General features: G+C 36.8%; 1 protein-coding gene across 1 annotated transcript; it reads right to left on the bottom strand.

Moving 5' to 3' along the window:
• Window positions 1-1405: 1405 nt before the first annotated feature.
• Window positions 1406-19726, bottom strand: prr14 (proline rich 14). The gene is made up of 9 exons (XM_022665896.2): window positions 19587-19726; window positions 15133-15283; window positions 14833-14989; window positions 13631-13668; window positions 10629-13508; window positions 8682-8826; window positions 7353-7462; window positions 5850-5918; window positions 1406-4055 (listed from the first exon to the last, which is right to left on the bottom strand). The coding sequence occupies exons 2-9, from the start codon at window positions 15249-15251 to the stop codon at window positions 3731-3733; spliced, it is 3843 nt and encodes a 1280-aa protein (XP_022521617.2). The 5' UTR covers window positions 15252-15283; window positions 19587-19726; the 3' UTR covers window positions 1406-3730.
• Window positions 19727-22375: the final 2649 nt, after the last annotated feature.

Here is a 22375-nt window from a genome sequence, read left to right as displayed (position 1 = left end):
TGGTGTCATACCTCCTGACATTAAAGGATTGAGAGAAGCTGGACTCTGAACTGGGAGAATGGAAAATGGAACTGTTTCCAAAGAGATGTGCGGACACACACTGTGAACTTCACGGACATCATACAGCCTAAAAACCCCAAATAGAAGTCAACCATCTGTCTGGTTCAGGTCATACCAAAGCTTCCAGGAAACTGACACGGTGTTGCATTAAAGGCCAGGAATTCCATTACCAGTGGACATTCCTTAATGAGGGATTTACAGCACTTTTTTAGACTTTAGTAGTTTAAACATGGTGAAAATCACAGAAGTGTGTGAAAAACAAAACAAAATCTAATTTCTTCTTAATTACACAATCCTCATTTATATGAACTTCCCCGATCACTGGCAATGTACCCTAACCTAGAGCTAAAGGGAAATACTAAATATGATGCAGCATTACTGGTAGCCACTGCACTCGGAGGAAAGCGCCAGATCCTAAGCTTTGTTACATCAGCCAATAGAGACCTGTACTGACTACCAGCACACTAGGAGTGATGAGAAAAGCTAGATCAGTTACTGATGGCAAAGCATCATGGGACATGCTTTAGTCCAATGGACCTCTCGGTGGGCAATAATTTTTTATTTTTTTTTACACAGTTTACACCCTAAAAAGTAAAGGTCCCCCCAAAAGTCATAATTAAGTAATGCAATAGGTAGAAGATCCTTTTTGATCATATGAACAAAATATTTGGCTGCATAGTGATGCTGCATTGGTGACTTCACATGTATGGGAGGAAGCATGTCTATATCCTCCAAGTGTCAGGAGCATTGCAAGTAATAGGAGTTCTAGTGAACAATAAATAAATGTTTAATTTATGGAACCAAAATCGATTCTTCTATGGGATCGCTCAAAGATCCCTTTGTAGCACCTTATTGTTACACATGTTTTTTTTATACTATGGGTTGGTTTCCCAGGCCAAGATGAAGCCTAGTCTTGGACTACACAGCATTTTAAACAGATATCGTTCATAGCCCAAGATTAGGCCTAATCCCTATCTGGGAAATTAACACTATTTTCAAATGTTTGTGGACAACTATTCTAAGGAAAGCATTTATCTACTTTAAGTTACACCAATTGCTGCCATATATGTGGAAATACACACTCACTTTGAGGTGCTGGAGCTCCATGGAGTTATTTTAGGCTTCCCTGGTGATTTGGAGTGGCAGAAATAATCATTCTCCATCAGTACTTGTCCTCCATAATGAACCCACACTAATTCTTGTCTAATACACTTGAGTTCAAGAAAAATGCTGGGCAAAAAAGTGTCTACACACTTTTGACCATAGAGTATATCTTATTAACCACTTGATATTGGTGTGGGTTAAATGACACACTGCAAAAATGACAAATATGACTTAAGACAGATTAAAGCACATTGTTGTGAAATATTTATTTATATTCTGCTTTCTGGACAGTAAACACCAAAGATGCACAAACAAGATGGTGCTCAAAACACTTCTGCAAAATGTATGATAAAAAAATGCCGTCTTTAAAACAACACAAAAAAAAAACAAGGCTTTGTTACATTATTTTTGTACACTGTTTTTACGCTTCTTCAAAAATTGTATTCATGCTAAACTGTGCTTCTGTTTTTTTTAGGTTGGTAATAAAATACATAACAGTCAGCGCTTTCTGATGCATCTGTGATTTAATCTGTAAGATTTCCTTTAGATTAAGAAAATGTACACACAAATGTTTCAAACTGATTCCATATAAAACCAAATCCAAGTTACAGACACCAACATCCATTACAAACATCGCTTTTATAACTACAATAAATGTTTTATTTTTTTACTAAGAACAAAGATCCCGTAACAGCTGACATTGTCTGGGTTTAAATCTGAAGTTTTCCTGAGGGAAACCACACAACCTTTAACAATTACTCATCACTATACGAAACCTTTTCATGAAGAATGAATTACAAACAATACATTCCTCCATTAGAAAACTGGAACGTTATTGCTGCCTCATGCAGTTAAAACAAATCCAGCATAAACTGTATATCAGTTCCATCACTGCTCCCTAATTGTTTATGGCACATTTAACAAGAACATGGTCATATGAAAAAGAGTACCCTGAGAGAGTTAAGCTTTAAAGGCACTTCATGACCAGCATTCAAAAGGGTTCTCCACTTTTCCCAATGTTCAAAGCCTGGATACTTACAATACAATAAGTCTGAGAGTCCACACAATCGGTCAGAATATTATAATGAGGCTTAAGCACCTTTCATTTAATCCAAAACCCAAATTCTAGACATTCTGAACCTAAACATTTGAAATGAAGTGCTCTTTAAGGACAATCAAATAAGTTTGATTAAATATACATATATATTTATAACCTATAGCAGAGTCCATTAAAACAAACAGTGACACTGAAATGAAAGGCTGGTATTTATTAGGCTGTACAACACCTAGCGCTGAGTAATATGATTTTTTTTTAAATACTACTTACTATAATGAAAAAACTGCCAAAATAAGCTTTTCTATATAGTTTATGGATATAGAGAGTTTATTGTAGAGAGAGAGCAGAATTAATGTGGATCAGTTTAGTTTAGAGTAAAGTGTTCAATACAAATTGATTGAACATAATTTTTCTTACCACAACATGAAACTAAAAAAAACCCAGATACAAAAATAATAAACAGACAAAACGTCCTATTTCCCAAATTTTACAAGATCTACATAAAGGTTTATCCCATAAGGGATCAAAATATAAAACATAAAAACTGAGAAAACCTGAATTTTCAAATGTTTTTTTTTTTTTTGTTAATGTAGGTGTTACACAGCCTTATAAATACTTCAGATGTGTTAGAATGTGTAGCTGTCATAAGAAAACCTTGTATCCTCAAAGTTAACTTTTAGAACATTTAAAAGTAAAAAAAAAAAAAAAAAACTTAAGTTAATACATTAAATAGGATTTTATTTAAAGAAACTTTTTTAACTTTGGATCATTTAATACAGTTTTCTTTGGGGGAAGGAGACACTAGACTTTAATATGACAGCAATTATGTAATGTTTGGACAGCCCTGCTTAAAGTATGTGTTCTAAGAATATATAAATTAACTAAGCAAAATTTGAAAATGTGTAAAAAAGGATGTAAAATCTGCCATTATTTTTTTCACATGCCACATTTTATGTTTTTATACATGTTAAATTGCGCAAATAAACCATTTATGTTGGGTGCCCAAATATCTGCATATTAGTACATATATATCAGTATATATCACTTTATATCTCTTCAAATAAGCCATCACTGAAACTCTGTCATATGAAAAACCTTGCATCTCCAAAATGTTCTTAACTTAATGTATGTTAATGTAAAAGAAGTTTAAATAATTTTAGTTAATTTTATCAGTTCATGCTGAAGAAATGTTCACAATGTAAAGAATGGAAGCTGCTGTTTTAAATGGAATTAAAGTTTTCATATGACAGCAATAATATAAATCACAAACAGCAACAAAACAACCACAAGATACTTTTTACACAAATAATGCCAACTATTACAGACTATACAGAATATACAAAAAAAAAAAAAAAAAACAGTACATGTATACATACAGTACACAACTGTACATTTGTGGAGGGTTTTAATATTACTTGGACGTGCTGAACATGAGGGAGTGGTTGTACAATAAGGAGAAAACAACACAAAAAAAAAACAAAACAAAACCAATAGTACACAAAAAAGGCTTCAGTATGCCACCTGCTCTATCGCCATCCAGAGGTCCAGCTCGTTCAGTTTCGAGCACAGCAGTGAATCAAGGTCCTGCGGAGTGAGCGTCTCTTCTTCCTTGAAGGATGCACCAACACCCCGGCGTGTTCTGCCCACTCCACAATTCCCCGCTGCTTTCCTTTGAGCTGCACCTACCCCTGCTGCACCAACCAGAGGCTTTTTGGGTTTCCTGGCCACACCCAGTTCAGGGAATTCAACAAAGCGCTTCATCCGTTTCAGACCAATCAGCGACTCTGACCCATCCCGCCGGCTAAGGGGCATCTCAAATATGGTCTCCAAACGTCTGGAGGAAGAAACAACAGCAGCAACACATGGACTTAAAATTTATGATATATTTCCTAATTTCGGTTGAAACAACGCAATTACAAGATGAACATATGAACCGTATAAAAGCCACCGACTGTGATGTACATAATTATACATTCCAGGCAATTATCACCATTGGTGTTCAGTTTTTTTGTTCAGCTTGAATTCAGCAAACAGACGGCAACACCCTGTACTTAACATTAGTCAGTAATACAGTCATATGAAAAAGTTTGGGCACCCCTACTAATCTTAATCATTTTTAGTTCTAAATATTTGGGTGTTTGATTTCTGCAAGCACACCACAAACAGAGTCGCCTGAGGTGTGCTTTTGCTCTTTGACTCTGTTTGTGGCGTGCTCACAGAAATCAAACACCCAAATATTTAGAACTAAAAATGATTAAGATTAGTAGGGGTGCCCAAACTTTTTCATATGACTGTAGATGTCCGAAAATCTCTCATTTTAGATTAAAACCCAACTCTTAGCCATTTTTATAACTAAAAAGTCCAAAGATTTTGTTTAAAATGTTTAAAGAATGACTACACAACAACTATGGGAAAATAAGGGAGACAAGAGAGATCATTTACATCGAAAAATGACTAATGTAATGTATTTCAGTATTGCAGTGTCTAATGTCATGAAAACACTCGCACACACTCGCTAATTTCTATACATTTTTAAACCCTTTTTATAATGTTCTTTATTGATTTAATCCCCTCCCCGTAAAATAGAGGAAGTGATTTTAACCATTTTCATTTGAGTGTACATAGTCCATTAGACCTTAACATACAGTCCAAACATGATCACAATGTAATACAGTTTTCTAGATAGTAAAATAACTACCATTAATAATGTAGTTATTTTATAGCACTATACATGTATGTTTGAATGTACACAACTGCATACCCAAATCCTAATTTGTATAGTATATTTGCAAGTTATGCAAATAAGTGAGGCAAATGTTCATGTCAAGAACAGACATTGTACTTTCTTGATTTTCTAAGCAAACCCAAAAACTACCATTAATAAATACTGTACTGAAACCTTTGATCATAAAAGTTTGGACACACATTTTCTTTAATATTTGTTATTAATTTGTACACTACCTAGCCAAAAAAGTCACACTAATATTTTGTTGGACTGCCATCAGCTTTGATTGCGTCACACATTCACTGCGCCTAAATTTTAATCCAGTGTTGCATTAATTTTTCACTAAAATCTTTGCTGCGCAATGTCTTCTGCAGCACATCCCAAAGAATCTTAATGAGGTTAAGTTCTGGACTCTGTGGTGAACTATTAATCCATGTGTGAAAATGATGATCTCATGCTCCCTGAATCAATCTTTCACAATACCAGCCCAACGAATCCTGATATTGTCATCTTGGAATATGATCGTGTCATCAGGGAAGAAAAAATCCATTGATGGAATAACCTGGTCTATATTCAGTATATTCAGTTAGTCAGCTGACCACATTCTTTCAGCACATACTGTTGCTGAACCTAAACCTGCAGACCAACAGCAGCATCAACCACAGATCAATTACTTACTTAAATCCAGGTGGAGACTTTTTTGACCAGGATACTTCACACCATAACACATCACACCTAAAAACAGTTTTGTGTGTATGGAAAATAATACTTTTATTGTAAATCCTGCAATAAGACTTACATTTAAGTCACTGTTAGCATGTTAACCCTATAGCGATTTACACACTTGTTTTGGACTTAAGCAGAAATTAAAATAAAGAGTGCTAAGTGTGTTATTAGACTCACCCTTCAGGAGGTTTGCTGAAGTTCTTGTTTGTGTAGATTTCTTCCACACTAAAAACCTTTTTCTTTATCCTGAAGAAACAAAATAGTTATATCTGTATAAACACACAATGCACAAACAAACCCCATTTTTAACATCATACAGTCATATGAAAAAGTTTGGGCACCCCTATTAATCTTAATCATTTTTAGTTCTAAATATTTGGATGTTTGCAACAGCCATTTCAGTTTGATATATCTAATAACTGATGGACACAGTAATATTTCAGGATTGAAATGAGGTTTATTGTACTAACAGAAAATGTGCAATATGCACAGGTTAAATCTCTGAGACACCTTTGTATCATTCCCCTGAACAACTATGTTGAACAATCTTTGTTTTTAGATCATTTGAGAGTTGTTTTGATGAGCCCATGATGCCACTCTTCAGAGGAGATTCAAATAGAAGAACAACATGCAATTGGCCTCCTTAAATAACTTTTCTCATGATTGGATACAGCTGGCTATGAAGTTCAAAGCTCAATGAGGTTACCAAACCAATGTTGTGCTTCAGTAAGTCAGTAAAAAGTAGTTGGGAGAATAAAATGATAAGGGTGCCCATACTTTTGCACCGGTCAAATTTTGGTTTAATGCAACTGAAATGGCTGTAGCAAACACCCAAATATTTAGAACTAAAAATGATTAAGATTAATAGGGGTGCCCAAACTTTTTCATATGACTGTACATGAACACAGTGATTCTCAACTGGTGGGTTGTGACCCAAAAATGGATCGCAGACTGTAAAAAATGAATAGAAAATAGTTTGGTTTTGTACCTGTCTTTTATATTGGGGGGAAAATGTACTCTAATGTACTCTGAATGCAGTGAAGTGAAATTTTGTGGCCTCATTTATTTTGTACAGTTTTGATATTTATTTTATTGTAGTAATTTTATACATGTTGTCATGTTTTTCCTCAGTTTCTTAAAAAATGTTCTTAAATTCACTTTGCATACATATGTATGCTTAAATGGGTTTTTGAAAGCGATTTGTATTCTATAAGTGGGTCACGACTTGAGACCAGTTGAGAACCCCTGCATTAACATAATGTGTAGTAACAACATCCCGGCCGCTGCGCTCCTCCAATGAACGTCACCTCGCTTTGCCAAACACTCACACAAAGCAATCCAGACTGTTCTCATACAGAGTTCCCCAATGGTGGAACAAACTACCTTCCACTACCAGATCAGGAGAATCTCTATCTTTAAGAAACTCCTGAAGACAGAGCTCTTTAAAGGGCACTTACTCTCCTAACACCTCTAACACACAAACTATTTCTAACCTCATTTCCTGCTTCCCCTCCTTCACTTCTCTATCCTATTATTTCCCTTTGACCTCCTTTAAGCTCTATCTAAAAGATGTTTTATCTTAAACTTCTATTACTTTTGTACTTGACTATTGTAAGTCGCTTTGGACAAAAGTGTCTGCCAAACGTAATGTAATATAATGTAATGTAATGTAAAACAAACCTGATGGCCTTTGGGAGGCCCATTGGTGTGAGGTTGTACTGGGGTTTGGGAAGAGTTTTCCGGATTCGGATAGAGGACACTTTTCTTCGCTCCATTTGCTTGTCATCAGTCTGAAGAGAGTCACAGAAATAAGAACTGTAAGGGCATCATATTGCAATAATTACAAACATAATAACATAAAAAAAAAATCATATTTTACATAGCTTTCCCTTTTAGAAGAAAATCAGTGAATGGGTCAAGAAGTTTTCTTCTTTATGTTTACTGTGGAGGTATGGTAGTAAATGTACACTATAGAAGCAGTGTCCACAAACATTTAGGCCCAAATCAATGCCTTCAGCTATTTCATTTGCACCTATTGTCGACACTGATGTGGAGACATTTGCAGTCCCTGTAGAGAAGTAGTGGCAAAAAATAGACCCTCTGGAGCCTGGCATTAGACACAGTGCCAAGAGGTTCATGTTTTTCTGCTCCAGAGAGTCCTATTCCATTGGCAGCACGTCTCTACAGGGACTAGACAATCTGTGTGTAGACATTTTTTTTTGTGGAAACCAATTTTTAAATTACACACATGCAAGTGTTGTTCACAAATAGTTCGTCATAAACCGTATTGGATTTGTTACAGGCATGGGTTTGTCTCATATCGTTTCACTCAATCTTACACTATAAATAGCAGTTAAGTGAAGGTGGTTAAACATTTAAAGAAACCTGTACTGCATATGGGACTTGAGGGAAACACTGTGCTGTAGAAGATTAAATGCCTCAAATTAGCATGAAGGTAACTGCATGTCCAAATCACACAATTCTCTAAAAGGAGAGTGTTTAGAAATCTCCAGTACATCAGCATTATCTATGCAATTGGCGGGTTATAAACACATTTACATTAGATACCTCTGGAAAAAATTAAGAGACCACTATAGTTTCTAAATCAGTTTTTCTAATTTTGCTATTTGTATGTATATGTTTGAGTAAAATGATTATCACTATTTGGTGCAATAACCCTGGTTTTTAATCACAGTTTCATGCATCTTGGCTTGTTCTCCTCCACCAGTCTTACACACTGCTTTTGGACAACTTTATGCCATTCCTGGTGCGAAAATGTAAGCTTGGTTTGATGGGTTGTGATTATCCCTTTTCCTCTTGATTATACTCCAGAATTTTTCAATTTGGCAAAATTGAATTAACTCATAATTTTTAAGCGGTCTCTTATTTTTTCCAGAGCTGTACATTGTTGCTCCAGTGTAGCAATTATAGTAATAGTTTTTTGTAAACTATCAATTTTTGATATAATGGGAAATACCCATTTTTATTTAGATTCCAAAAGACAAGCACCTTGATCTCAGAATCCGATAAAGCTTTCTCCTCAGAATCGACTCTGGATGAAAGCTCAAGGCTGAAGTTGGATTGCTCATCTTCCTCACATTCCTCACATACTTGCTGGACCACATCAGCCTCCATGGGAACAGGCTCCAATACACTGGAGAAGAATGGAAACAGTATCACTTAGTTGATAATTGGCTGACAAAGAAAATTGGTACAACTTCCAAACTGACTGCAACTTCTATTACTATAGATTTTTTATATATATAAAAAGCATAACCCCTTCCTTGTTTCTACACACATTACATATTTATTCCAGCTCCACTAAGCATATGTAAGCTCTATAATTACAGACTGTCTCTCTGCATACTTTATTATCCCCATTTCACCCTGTTCTTGTGGAATTTTTAAACAGCTCAGTGTCACTGCTGAATTGTGGGCAGCACTCTGTATGCACTGCAGTGCTGAGAATGACCCAACATCCATATAAAACCTGCTCTACAGTGGTCCTGTGGGGTCCTGTCTATCGAAGAACACCGTAAAAGGAGAATAATAAAGTTTGCAGAGAAACAGAATATAACAGACTACTGTCTGTAATTATAAAGTGCTCCTGTTTGCTCAACAGAGCTGAAAAAAAACTACAGTTGAACAAACAAGGAGATAAATGTTATGCTTGATCGGTGCATGTGATAAACAAAAACAGTAAGAGTTCATCACGTTTTTAATCTGGACTATGTGTACATGCATTACATACATACGAAAAACAACCTATACACCTACACTAGCATTCAAATGTTTTTAATAATTTTATTTTTCAAATAAAAAAAGGTCTGAACACATTTGTGGATGATCCTAAAAGGACTGATTGAAATAATAAAATAAATCCAAATTATTACGGCATATTATTTAATCCATGCAAAAATACTAGTATTTAAATCTGCATTGCTATATATATGTATGTACATATTATATATATATATATATATATATATATATATATATATATATATATATATATATATATACACATACACACACACACACACACACACACACACACAAACACACACACACACACACACACACAGACACACACACACACAGACACACACACACACAGACACAAACACACACACACACAAACACAGACACACACACACATATATATATATATACACAGCTCTGGAAAAATGTAGGAGACCACTTCAGTTTCTGAATCAGTTTCTCTGATTTTGCTATTTATAGGGGTTTATTTATGCGTAAAATTAACATTGTTTTATTTATTCTATAAACTACAGACAACATTTCTCCCAAATGAAAATATTGTCATTTAGGGCATTTGTTTGCAGAAAATGCAAAATGGCTGAAATAACAAAAAAGAAAGATGCAGAGCTTTCAGACCTCAAATTACAAATATGAACTTGTTTTTTTTTGCATTAAGTTTTTAGGTGTTCATAAATTAATATTTGGTGGAATAACCCTGGTTTTTAATTACATTTTTCATGCATCTTGGCATGTTCTCCTCCACCGTTCTGCTTTTGGATAACTTTATGCCACTCCTGGTGCATAAATCCAAGAAGTTTAACTTGGTTTGATGGCTTGTGATCATCCATCTTCCTCTTAATTATATTCCAGAGATTTTCAATTTGGTAAAATCAAAGAAAATAATTTTAAAGTGGTCTCTCATTTTTTCCCCTATATATAGTGAATTTTTGTTCACTATATATCAAATGTGATTTCAAACTTTAAAATATACAGTACAATTAAAAGTTTGGCAACATCTACTCATGTAGCTTTTTCTTTAGTTTTTAGAACTGAAATTTAAAAAAAATCAGATAGAAAGTTAGGTTTTAGGCTTATTTAAATAATAGGTGTGTCCAAACTTTTGACTGGTACTGTATATACCTATACAGCTGGATGTGTGCCTTGGGAGAAGGATGTGGGAATGCGACAGATTACCTGCATGGAGATGATACAGAAGCAGAGGATTGCTCAGGTGTGTGAGGGACACTGGCGGAGAAAGCAGGATTGGCGGTGAGGGTTGGGGAAGTGGGGGATTTCAGGAAAAAGGGTGATGAGGACTTGAATCTACGTGGAGAAGTGCGGGCAAGGCCAAGGTAATCACCACTACATCCTTGGCTTGATTTCTTGGACAGGAAGGCTAGGGGACTGGACAAAAAGGTGGACGCGAGGGCTGTGAGGGAGCTGGAGTGTGAATACGGGCACACTTCCTTTCGAAGGCACAAGGGGGCGATCTCCCGCTCTATCTCCACGCTACACACGGTGTGCCTGCGGGCACGTTTGGACGGAGAGTGAGGATGCGGAGTATGTGGTGGTGCAGGGCAGGACTTTTTGGGTGGAGAAGGAGGAACTGGGTCATGCAGGGGTGGCAATGAGGCATAGTCACTGTGCAGGAAGGACGGGATGTCGGGACAGGAAAAGCTTCGCAGGAGGCGACTGGAGCCGCTACCTGACAACGACACAACAGGGACAGCCACTTCCTTGAGGTTTCCAGTCTGCACGCCATCGTCTTGAACATCAATCTTCTTTGCCAAGGACGTACACCTTCTTCTCTGCTTGTCTACTTTCAGTTTCCTCTCTTTTCTTGCAAACAACTCTGTCTTACTCAAATGTCCATCACCCTGGTCAAGTAAATCCTGATCATTTAAGTACATAGATGTTGACTTGGATGTAGAGGAGGTGCCATTTCTCTCCACAGCAGGAGTGCCCACTTTCCCCAATCTTCTTGTTGTTCTGCAGTGGACTTGTCTTGCTGTCTGCCATGGAGCTGTAGAATCAGAGTGCACAGGTGCTTCAGTGTCAACCTGCAAAGTCAATGACATCGATACCCTCTGTTCTTCAAGTTCATCAGTAGCTCTTTTAGCTGCTCTGTTTTCTGATTTGTTGGCACTGACAGTTGGCTTTTTAATCGCAGGCCAATTTGAAGAAACCACTGAAGCTGCACTGGAAGTCTCAAGTTTATGCTTAGCTTGACGACTGTGGTTCCTAAGTGTAATTTTTGAATGTTCATGATCAGAGGCATTGATCATTTCTTCACAATCTTGGTGCCTATTTTTGGCTAAAGGTTCTTTAGTCTTTCCAGCTAAAGAGTGGGTTTCTACACCTGTTTCCAAGTCCTCAGTTTTCCTTATTTTACACAGCATCACTTTGCACTGTCTCATCTTTCGAGATCTAGTAGACATCACTGAAGGCTCATCTTTAGCCATCTTCTGCGGGCTCACGGATCTTATTGATTGACGAGCTTCTACTGGGATGTCAGCCCCATAGTCACTCAGGTCTGTTTTTTTACCCTGCCAACTGTTATCCATCAAGGCACTTTTCATTGCGTCTGAGGAAGACGAGTGGTCGCTGACATTGTTCTTGCTTCCTAAGACTGCCGGTGTTCTACATTGTGCATCTCTCCTACTTTTACTCCTAGATGCTCTATTTTGGCCTATTTTCTGTTTTTCCACAGATGCTTCATTACCTGAACTCTCTGGAACAGATTCAATCATTTCTACAACAACGCTGGCGTTACAAATACGAAGTGCTGCGCTGTCTGTAACTTGGACCTTCTTCCGTTTACCAACTGATGTCACATTCCCATCGATTCTTGTTAGTGTGACCGTAGGTGATTCATCCATATGGTCAAATTTGCATTCCTTCCTTGTCCTTTTGGAACTATTCGTCACCTTCTTGACAGACTCTTCCTTCTCCAAACCTCTGACAGAGAATGTATTTGGAGTATCTTTCCTTTTCTTCTCTGTTTCACAGACAGGGGTCAAAACATCCTTATCCTTGGACAAATGCTGAACATGTGCTTTACTGTTCGACGCAGACCTTAATCCAGGTTTTACGTAGTCCAAGGCCTCAGATAATGTCGCAGAACCTTTTTTACCTGATTTTACAGACATTCCTTTATTTTTAGATGAAAGTTTCATTGTTTTTCTAGGGCTTGTCCTGATGGGAATCTTCAAACTTGGCTCCTTACAGTCGAAAAGGTCTTTTTTTTGTACATCTTCAGTCAAAGAGGATGAAAAAGATGAGGTATTTTGATGTGGAGCTTCATGAATTGGTGACCTTATACCAAGAGTATGTGCCATGTCTGTTAATTCAACGATCAGTTTAGGATTAGTACATCCAAATTTTTCCTGAGCTAAATTAGACATGTCAGTTTGTTCAGATGTTGAGGTAGCTGTATGGACTTCTTTTTTATATTCTGGTTTATCCTGCGATATCTGTTCCTGGACACTTGAAGACTCTATTGGTTCTTCAAACTGTGTGGACAAATCTCTGGGGTTTGAAGAATCATTTTCTGGAACAGACTGTGGCAAAGATAAGACACCACTGCTTTCATTTTCTGATTGCGGAACAGAGTCGCTTACATTACTTGAATGTGTGTTGAACCTAAGTCTCTGTACAACTGTAGACTGAGGAGTACATATTGTCTCTTCTTTTGAGAACACCTCATCTTTGTCATCTTTTTCAACATTCACTTGTTCCTCCTTAGCTCTGGATGAACATTCTTTCTTTATTTCTTTATTGAAATCAGTCAGCTGTTCACAATGGCTAGGGGAGGCATCTGAGAGTGAAGAGTCATTAGGTTTGAAAAGTCTAACGGGACTCATGACGATCTCAGTGAAGCTCGCCATCTTGGACTTCAATGACTGGAAAAGCGGACCGATCACCCATCTCTTTGCTGGTGGAGGGCTTCCTGTGCATTTTGACTCAAACTCCACCGAACTGCAGCTGTGCTTCTCAACAATGGTTGAAGCCGAAGAGATGTGTGACGGCATGGTTAACTCCAACTTCCGCTTACAGCTCCTTAAAGTCTTATCTCTGCAATCAAAGTAGGGAATAGTGCACGTTAAAAACACCTCAAAGACCATTACTTCAATACAAATATAATATAAATACAGAATTCCCAGAATGCCAGTTTATCATGCGTGTTAAAAACTCACCCAGGCCACTGAATTTCATCAGTATTTTCACAGCATTTCTGTCATTTAAAAAAAAAACAGACAGAGAGAACTTTATTTATTTAAGTGACTTAACATTGATGTCATTTAAAATGTATCATTACCCCTGTAATTCTTATGTAAACCAACTTTTACAGTATGTCTATTGGAATCCAAAACACAAAATGCCCTGCTAAAAAAAAAAAAAAGCCTTGCAATATGACTTAAAATAAATAAATTGTTTGGCCTATTTATCAGTATCAGTTATCATATTAATATTAGAACAAACACAAAAACATTAGTGAGCTTTACATTATTTACAGTCTTTACATCAACAGCTGCTTTGGTAAAACAGTGCTCAATTATGGGGGTCTTGGAGAATTGTGGAACAAAGCTTTGTTCTACAAATTAGATTACCAAGATCTCAACTATCTAATCCAACATGAGGAATTCTTGTTTCTTTTTACTGTATTTATGTTTACCTGTACCTGTTCTAATGTGACCTGGAACTGTTACACGGAAACTTTTACTGCTAGGAGAAATTATTTTAAATAATGTCCTAAAATAAAACCAGTTTACTGAATGTACAAGTGTATGAATCGTCCTATAACTGAAGCCATGCATGAACGCAGCAAAAACGGTCATCTGTGTTTATGCGTCTGAACCTATGAATCTGTGCACTGAACCATGAAGATTGATTAAGATCACTCAATTAAACCCAGACAAGTGATCATAAACTACAGCTCAAGGCCATATTTTCAAGATACGTAATTCAGACTCTACAGACCAGAAAAACCTGGGTGGGTAAGATTTGCTGCATTCTTCAGCAAGTACCTGTGTACCTGAACAGAAACGGAGCTGTGTACCTGTACCTGAACAGAAATGGATGAACATCCACCGGTTTTGTTTTGTTGTCCAGGCACATTAGACCAGGTGTCAGCTATGCTAAATCTGAGCCACTTCCAATATTATGTTTATGGACTTAGCCTGAAGCAACAAGAATAATTTTCATAATCCAAAATAGTGCCTTAAAGCTATTATTATTATTATTTATGTAATACACAGATACTTTCTGCCTACTTGTAACTGTACATGGTCAATGAAATTATTAAAAAGTACTATTGTTGGGTTTTATACTGTGGTATTCTACATACAAAAACAAACACAATCCTTGATTCTAAATGAGGTTAATAAACATAACAGACCCTGCTGGATTTCTCTTTCTGGACGAGGGATGTGCTGAGTCGCTGAGCTGGTGCTCCAGCACTGTTCTCAGGCCGGGCTTTTTCCTCAGGCTGATCTTTGCTCCTGAGAAGCCGATCGCTTCTTCTGCGTGGAGACGACCCTCTGACTTCATCACGGCTGCAGAGAAAGCAATAACGATGTGGATCAATCTCTCTATTTATCATTCCCACTCTAATGGTGGTTGTTGTACATTCTGTATAATTTAATGTAAAGAATGTAACTTATGTAAAAACTAAATTAGACACAGCTATGATCAGCACCTGTGCAAAACAGAAGAGTGACAGACGATTTGTGGTTTAGCATGACGGACGGCACAAAGCACATCCTCCTCCATTGGTGTAACTTTGAGAGGGATGTGCTCCTGGGAAGAGGTCAACATGAACCCCACAGTATCCCTCGGTACACCTCAACCTGCAAAAACAACAGAACACAGCCAAATAATAATAATAAAAAAAATACAGAATAATCTACACCAAATAATTATGTTTTTGAAACCAGCTGGGATGTTTAATTGCAGCACAAAAATAAATGCAGGCAATGGAGAAAGTATTGGCTAACTAATTAGAGTGTCTGAATGTCCTGTTTCAGCCAATAAATAAAATTCAGTGCATCTCTATGACCTGAAGAAATTATTACAATTTATCACTTCTAGATAAAAATTAACACCGTGTCCATTAAAACGGTTGGTACCAACAGCAATTGTAAGAGTAAAGGATGGTGCCTTTTAAACAATTGGTTTATGTGACAGTTTACGTAATACTGATGCTGTAATGAGAGTTTGGTGTCTGCTTTCTTTGCAATTTTACACCAAAATAAATGATGGACATTTTTACTGCATGCAAATGCTATGTTCTGTACATATTTACAGACACAAGGATATTACCATTTCTCAGCATCTGATGACACCCATCCTCCCTCCACATACATACATAGGTATGAAAAAGTTTAGGCACCACTGATCATTTTCACGATTTTCCATTATAAATAATTGGTTGTTTGAATCAGCAATTTTTGTTAAATATATCATACAGCAGAAGAATACAGTGATATTTGAGAAGTGAAATGAAGTTAATAGGATTTACAAAAAAAGTGTGCAATAATTCTTTAAACAAAATTAGGCAGGTGCATAAATTTGGGCACCCCAACAGAAAAATTTAATTCAAATTCAATATTTAGTAGATCCTCCTTTTGCAGAACAAAACAGACTCTAAACGCTTCCTATAGCTTCCAACGAGAGTCTGGCTTCTGGTTAAAGGTATTTTGGATCATTCTTCTTTACAAAACATCTCCAGTTCAGCCAGGTTTGATGGTTTCCGTGCATGAACAACCCGCTTTAAATCACACCACAGATCTTCAATAATATTCAGGTCTGGGGACTGAGATGATCATTCTAGAACGTTGCACTTGTTCCTCTGCATGAATGCTTTAGTAGATTTTGAGCAGTGTTTAGGGTCGTTGTCTTGTTGAAGTATCCAGCCCTGGCGTCCATGGTCACTGATTCTTAAATCTTGTTCTCAAGAAGCTGCTGATATTGACTGAAATCCATGTGCCCCTCAACTTTAACAAGATTCTCAGTACCTGCACTGACCACAAAGCCCCACAGCATGATGAACCAACCATCCAATTTTACTGTGGGTAGCGAGTGTTTGTCTTAGAATCAGTGTTCTTTTTCAGCCATGCATAGCATCCTCCAAATAACTAAATTTTAGTTTCTTTAGTCCACAGCACCTTATTCCAAAATGAAGCTGGCTTATCCAAATGTGCTTTAGCATACCTCAAGTCACTCTGTTTGTGGCATTTATGCAGAAAATGCTTCTTCTGCATTACTCTCCCATACAGCCGGCCACTGTGGGTTGACTATAACTGTTTTCACCATCTTTCTCCTCTGCTTATCTGAAATTTTGTTCTTGGCCTGTCACTTCTGTGCCTTTGATTTTCCCAGTGATCTTCCCATGTTCCTCACAGAGGAATCTGACAACTGAAATCTCTGAGATAGCTTTTTGTATCCTTCCTTTAAACCAAAATGTTGAACAATTTTTGTTTTCAGGTCATTTGAGAGTTGGTTTGAGGCTCCTATGTTGCCACTCTTCAGAGAAAATGCAAAGAGAAGAAAACGTGGCCACCTTAGCCCTTTCTCATAATTTGATTCAACTGTGTATGTTGGTCAAGGGTCAATGAGTTTACCAAACAAATTCTGTGTTCTATTAAATAGCGCTAAAGGTATTCAAAATTAATAAAAGAACAAGGGTGCTCTAATTTAGTTTAAAGAATTATTGCACATCTCCTCATCATCTCATTTCACTTTTTTAAATATCACTGTGTTCATCTGTTAAACTACATATAGTTAACTGAAATTACTGATTTGAAAAAACAATGATTTATAAAGGAAAATCATGCAAATTTTCAGGGGTGTCCCAACTTTTTCAAACCACTGTACACAGTCATAACTTACATTGAGACTAGACACAGTAAAACTTTAATAATAATACAAATAATTCAAAATTAGCCTAAAATCAATTAATAGTATAGTAGCACAGCCAGTGTTGGCTAATTGTACAAGTACACCCAGCATCACTTGGCCCTTTACAGCAGGCCATAAATATCTCAGCAAGTATCAGTTTAAAATATTGGCCAAAGTGCCTGCTGCCAATGTTGTTGTTTTTTTATTGAATATTTTTCAGCTGATAAAAATACAAATTCCAATATCAGCGTGCATCCCTTTCAAGTTAAATTATCTGCTGGAGAAAGTCTGATTCTTTTTGATAAACCTCTCTACAATTGTGTATTTGTGCACATCTGTGTCAGCAATGGGTGCAACCTAAAGTATGTAAAGTTAAATGCATTCATTACAATACAAACATTTGGACATACAGCTAATGTAACTAGTATACGAATGTCTCTGGAAGAAATAGCAGAGTGCCCAGTTCATACAGGTGAAACAAATTGCCACAGGTAACCTACCATGAAGAAATTAAGCTTTTGGCTACTTGTCAATATACCACGAATATAAAATATTATTTTTATATTATTATTATTAGAAATAGAGAAAAATCATTTCGAAAACTTGACAATTCTCCTACATACCGACTTCAGAACTGACTTATATAAAATGAATTAGTAATTTCGCTATAAGTATCATGTTTGTGATAATTCACATAATTCATAAATAATGAATAATAATTAAGTTTTTTTTTGGAGGCTCCCTCAACTGAAAACGTTGACATTCGCTAATGCTAATGCTAATAGCTAGCATCTGCTGAGAAACAAACGAGTTTATTCAGGTAGAGGGAGCCGTAGACAGATATACCGCGATAAATTAGATGCATGATAATTATATATGTGAATAATATCGGTGTTTTTAAATAAACGGACGAATAAAGTGGTGTTGCCGATGATTAGTTAAGTTAGCTGGCAACATTAGCATTGGCAGCTAGCTAAGCTAACGCCAGTGTTTTTAGTGCCTGAGGCTGGGTCGCCGAAAGCCGGGTGTCCTGTCTAGTTGTGCTACCCTGTCAAACCGTGCTACCCTAGTGTGCATTTAAACCTAAAATGCCTCAAAAAGCACCATAACATAAAAATTCTTACGACAAGGCTCGGTGTGATTTTTGGAAAGCCTGAATCAGTATATCGGGTACAGTTATGGAAAAATTAGTAATTAGAACCCGTTTTTTTGTATTTTCCATGGTCTTACTATTACTTTTAGTATTAAGAGCCATTTACACATTTGCAATTGCGTGGCCCGGCTGTTTAATGCACCCAATTAAAACAGAATTACCTTAAAAACATCTAAAAAAATTGAATATAACAGCAAATCCGCGCTTGCGCACTGGTGGTAAGAAGCACATTTCGACGGGTAGCACAACTCGACAGCGGATGTTCTGCAGTTAAACCGCGGAGTTAGTTAGCTTGGTTAGGTTAGTAAAGATACAGTATTTGTATTTGTACGGATTTAGTTAGAGTGCTAGTTAAAATAGCTAGGTTAAAGCACACATGCAGATTTTTAATGTGTTTTTAGAAGTAAAAAGGCATTTTTTAGGTTCTGACCAAGGTGTTAATGTTAACCTAACTAACGCAGATATTTCAATTTTCTTACTCGCATTAGTATTACGAGGCTGTGTAGTGTGGATGCTATAAAACATCGTTTATTTATTGCCTTGAGTAAGTTAAAAATGTAAACATGTTTCTTTGTTGTGTCAGTGCGTTAACTAGCTAAAGCTACCTAACGCTGGCTATGTGGATATTACTCTCATCAAATACAATAATATGATGGAAACCTTTGATGCCACCTTTGAGTGAGTAAAGGCAACCAAAGCAGCAGCAGAAAGAGAGAGAGAGAGAGAGACAGACAGACCGCAGCTCGCTCCAGAATAGTAACATAACTAGCTGGTTATAGGGACTCCATTAGAGAGGAAAAAAGCGGATTTTTAATATGGAATAATACTATAATGATGACCTCTGCACGCATCACGTTTAATTTAAATTTATTTCAAAATAACCCCCATTGCTAAAACAAAAGGTCTCATAATTAAATTAACACAGGGTTAAATAAAAAATCTTCCTGAGTTTAAACGGTGTAGAATTGATGCTGCAGTCTAGGTTAGCGAGGTTAGGTTTACTACGTTATTGTGTGACTTAAACCGGAGCAGCCGGTGAGCTCACACCAACCGTGATGCTGTCTCTATATGCTAGCTAAATAAGCGAATTTCACACATACCCGCAGCCTAAAGAGAGTATCCAGCTTCACTAGGCCCGGTTTCTGTGTTTATATTCTCAAAGGCTCCGACTGGATGTTTGTATGACATTTCCACGCCGCCCAAGTTTCGCCATTTCAACCCGCTCCGTCGAGTACAGAGCGCCGACCGCGCCGACCAATCAGAGCCTCGCTCAAAAAAACGTACTCTAAAACAGCCCGCCTTCCGTTCATCTGAACCAATAGAAATATAGGCGCCCACAAGAGCTGGCCGATAATGTTTCAGTATGCAGATTGATTTGGGCACGCAGCCAATAGCTACGCAGATAGCAGCCCCCCCGCACTTGTCCCTGTGTGAACTTCGAGCACTAAAACAAAATATTTACGCTCCAGCCCAGTTTATCACCGGCCAGTCCGACAGACTGCACACCGTATAAGAGCACTGTTATTACTGACACTGTTACAGCCGGGCAATTACAGACCACTGCAGCTCCATCCCTCTCCCTCCACCTCTCTATACTGGGGCTGCATGGGAGGGGTTTCCGATAAACTGGCCAGGAAGGGTATGTGAGTCATGTGGTCCACGTTTATCTTGGGTGATTCTGCAATTTGTCTAAAAATTCATGTTAAAAATACTTTCCTACAAAAGGCTATAAATTACAGGCACAAGCTTTTGGACCCAGGCCTAAGTAACAGTGTGTACTATTACTAAAACATTTTTATAAAAGTCAGTGTAAAAAGTGTTTGTTCCTAGGTTTGTCATGTCTTTTTGACACAGTGTTATTTGAACACCTGCCAGATTCAAATTATGTAAAAATTAAAGACAAACAAAATTGAGATACAAGAATTCTGCTTATTGGGGACATTGTTGGCAAGTTTTAAAACTGCATTTCATTTTCACATTTTTGTTTATGTGTACAGTGGTATAAAAAGTTTGCCCACATTTTTTAAACCACTGTATATAAGACTAATTGGCAATTTTGGCAGTGTGCCAAGTCCTGCTGGAAAATGAAATTTACTTCTGGGTAAAAGTTATTAGCAGAGGGAAGCATGAAGTGCAGTGTTTTCCTGACTTTTGACTTGATATAACACAGTGGACCAACACCAGCAGATGACCTGGATCTCCAAACCATCACTGATTGTGAAAACTTGACACTAGACCTCGACTCTTCCTCTAGACTTAGGTTCCTTGATTTCCAAATGCTGCTGGTGTTGGTCCACTGTGTTATATCAAGTCTACTGTCAGTGCAATGTTTTCCTGCAAAATCTTACATCGCTTCAAGGTTCCCTCTACTGACAACTTTTATGGAGATGCGGATTTCATTTTCCAGCAGGACTTGGCACACTGCCCACATTGCAGAAACCAATTGGTCTTATATAATAATCTAATTTTCTGAGACACTGTTTGTTTTGGTTTTCATTGGCTGTAAGCCATAATCATCAGCAACAACAACAAAAAAAAAATGCTTAAAATTGATCACTAGTGTAGTACATTTATATAATATGAGTTTCAAATTTTGAACTGAATTACTGAAATAAAGTAGCATTTCAATGATATTCTATTCGTTTAGAGATGCACTAGTATTTAAATTCAATATAAGTCTAAAGTAAAGTAATTGTAGAGTCTTTACTGTTAAACATGTAAACATTGTCTTGATATAATTTTAAACAAAGTCTTGATCATTTTATTTTTCAGCCTCTCATACAGTCAAATCCATAAATATTTGTACAGCAACAAAACTTGTACAATTTACAATGACACAAATTCACTGTTTACCTCTGTACACCTCCTTAATAGGTTTAAAAAGGACAAATGTGATATTAAAAGATGCAGATTTTTTTTTAAGTTTATGCAAAGTAGTTTAACCAAAATACAGCATCGTCACTTTTTTGTATTGGACCAATTCAACAAATAAGCAGTTTAATGGTCAGGTGTGGTCTGATCCCTCCAGGATAAGATTCCATGATAAATAAAGTATATAGAAGTGTGTTTTGCATTTACAGTAATGCTGTTCACAGAGCTCTCTATATGTGGCTCAAACGGTGTAGATACAAATGAAGGTAATTATCACTTGACTTCCTCTATCAGAGAGAGAAATTAATGTTAGGAGTTGCCAAATTAACAATTAGGTACAGGAATGTACCTGGAAGATCACAGAAGATAACCACAGTACACTGCACATGGACAAATATATTGGGACACCTAAGCTTTATGCCTACGGTAGCTTTTATGAAATACCATTCTAAATGTATATAGGTATAAAGGATGTACAAAATTCAGAACTGAATTAATTTTTTGAATTTGAACTGAGATTGCAAACAAGAAGCAGAATTTTAAATTCAAATTCGAATTGAAATTCCAATGTATTTAGTGTTGCAGGCAAGATATTTAGACCAGATAGTTTCCACCTGAATGACAAACCACTTAAGAAATGTCAACCGTTAGATACAACAACATTAGTCTGTATAGTAATAAAATAATAATAAATGATATTTGTATTTACCAAATATGGTTTCATTTAATAAATTCCTAAATTCTGGATTTTGCACATCCCATCGCTGTGAAACACCTTTATTCATTAATTAAGATTGGTTTATATAGCGTAGATGATTGCTGAATTCTTTGCTTGGTGAAGAACAAACTAGAAAATATCCAATCAAGCCTTGAAGACTTTGAAAGAGGGAGATGTGTCGCTGTAAAAGTCATCATGTGAACGTAACTACAGTGTTTCCTTCAAAACAGTCAAGACCAGAAATTTTATAAAGGATGTAAAACATCTACAAGTCTACCCAGGCCTGGAACAAGAGTTTTT

This window comes from Astyanax mexicanus, chromosome 19 (assembly GCF_023375975.1).
Source record: "Astyanax mexicanus isolate ESR-SI-001 chromosome 19, AstMex3_surface, whole genome shotgun sequence".
NCBI classification, from domain to species: domain Eukaryota; kingdom Metazoa; phylum Chordata; class Actinopteri; order Characiformes; family Acestrorhamphidae; genus Astyanax; species Astyanax mexicanus.
The sequence above is the reverse complement of the archived record's forward strand: the minus strand, read 5'-3'. Positions and strand labels throughout refer to the sequence as shown.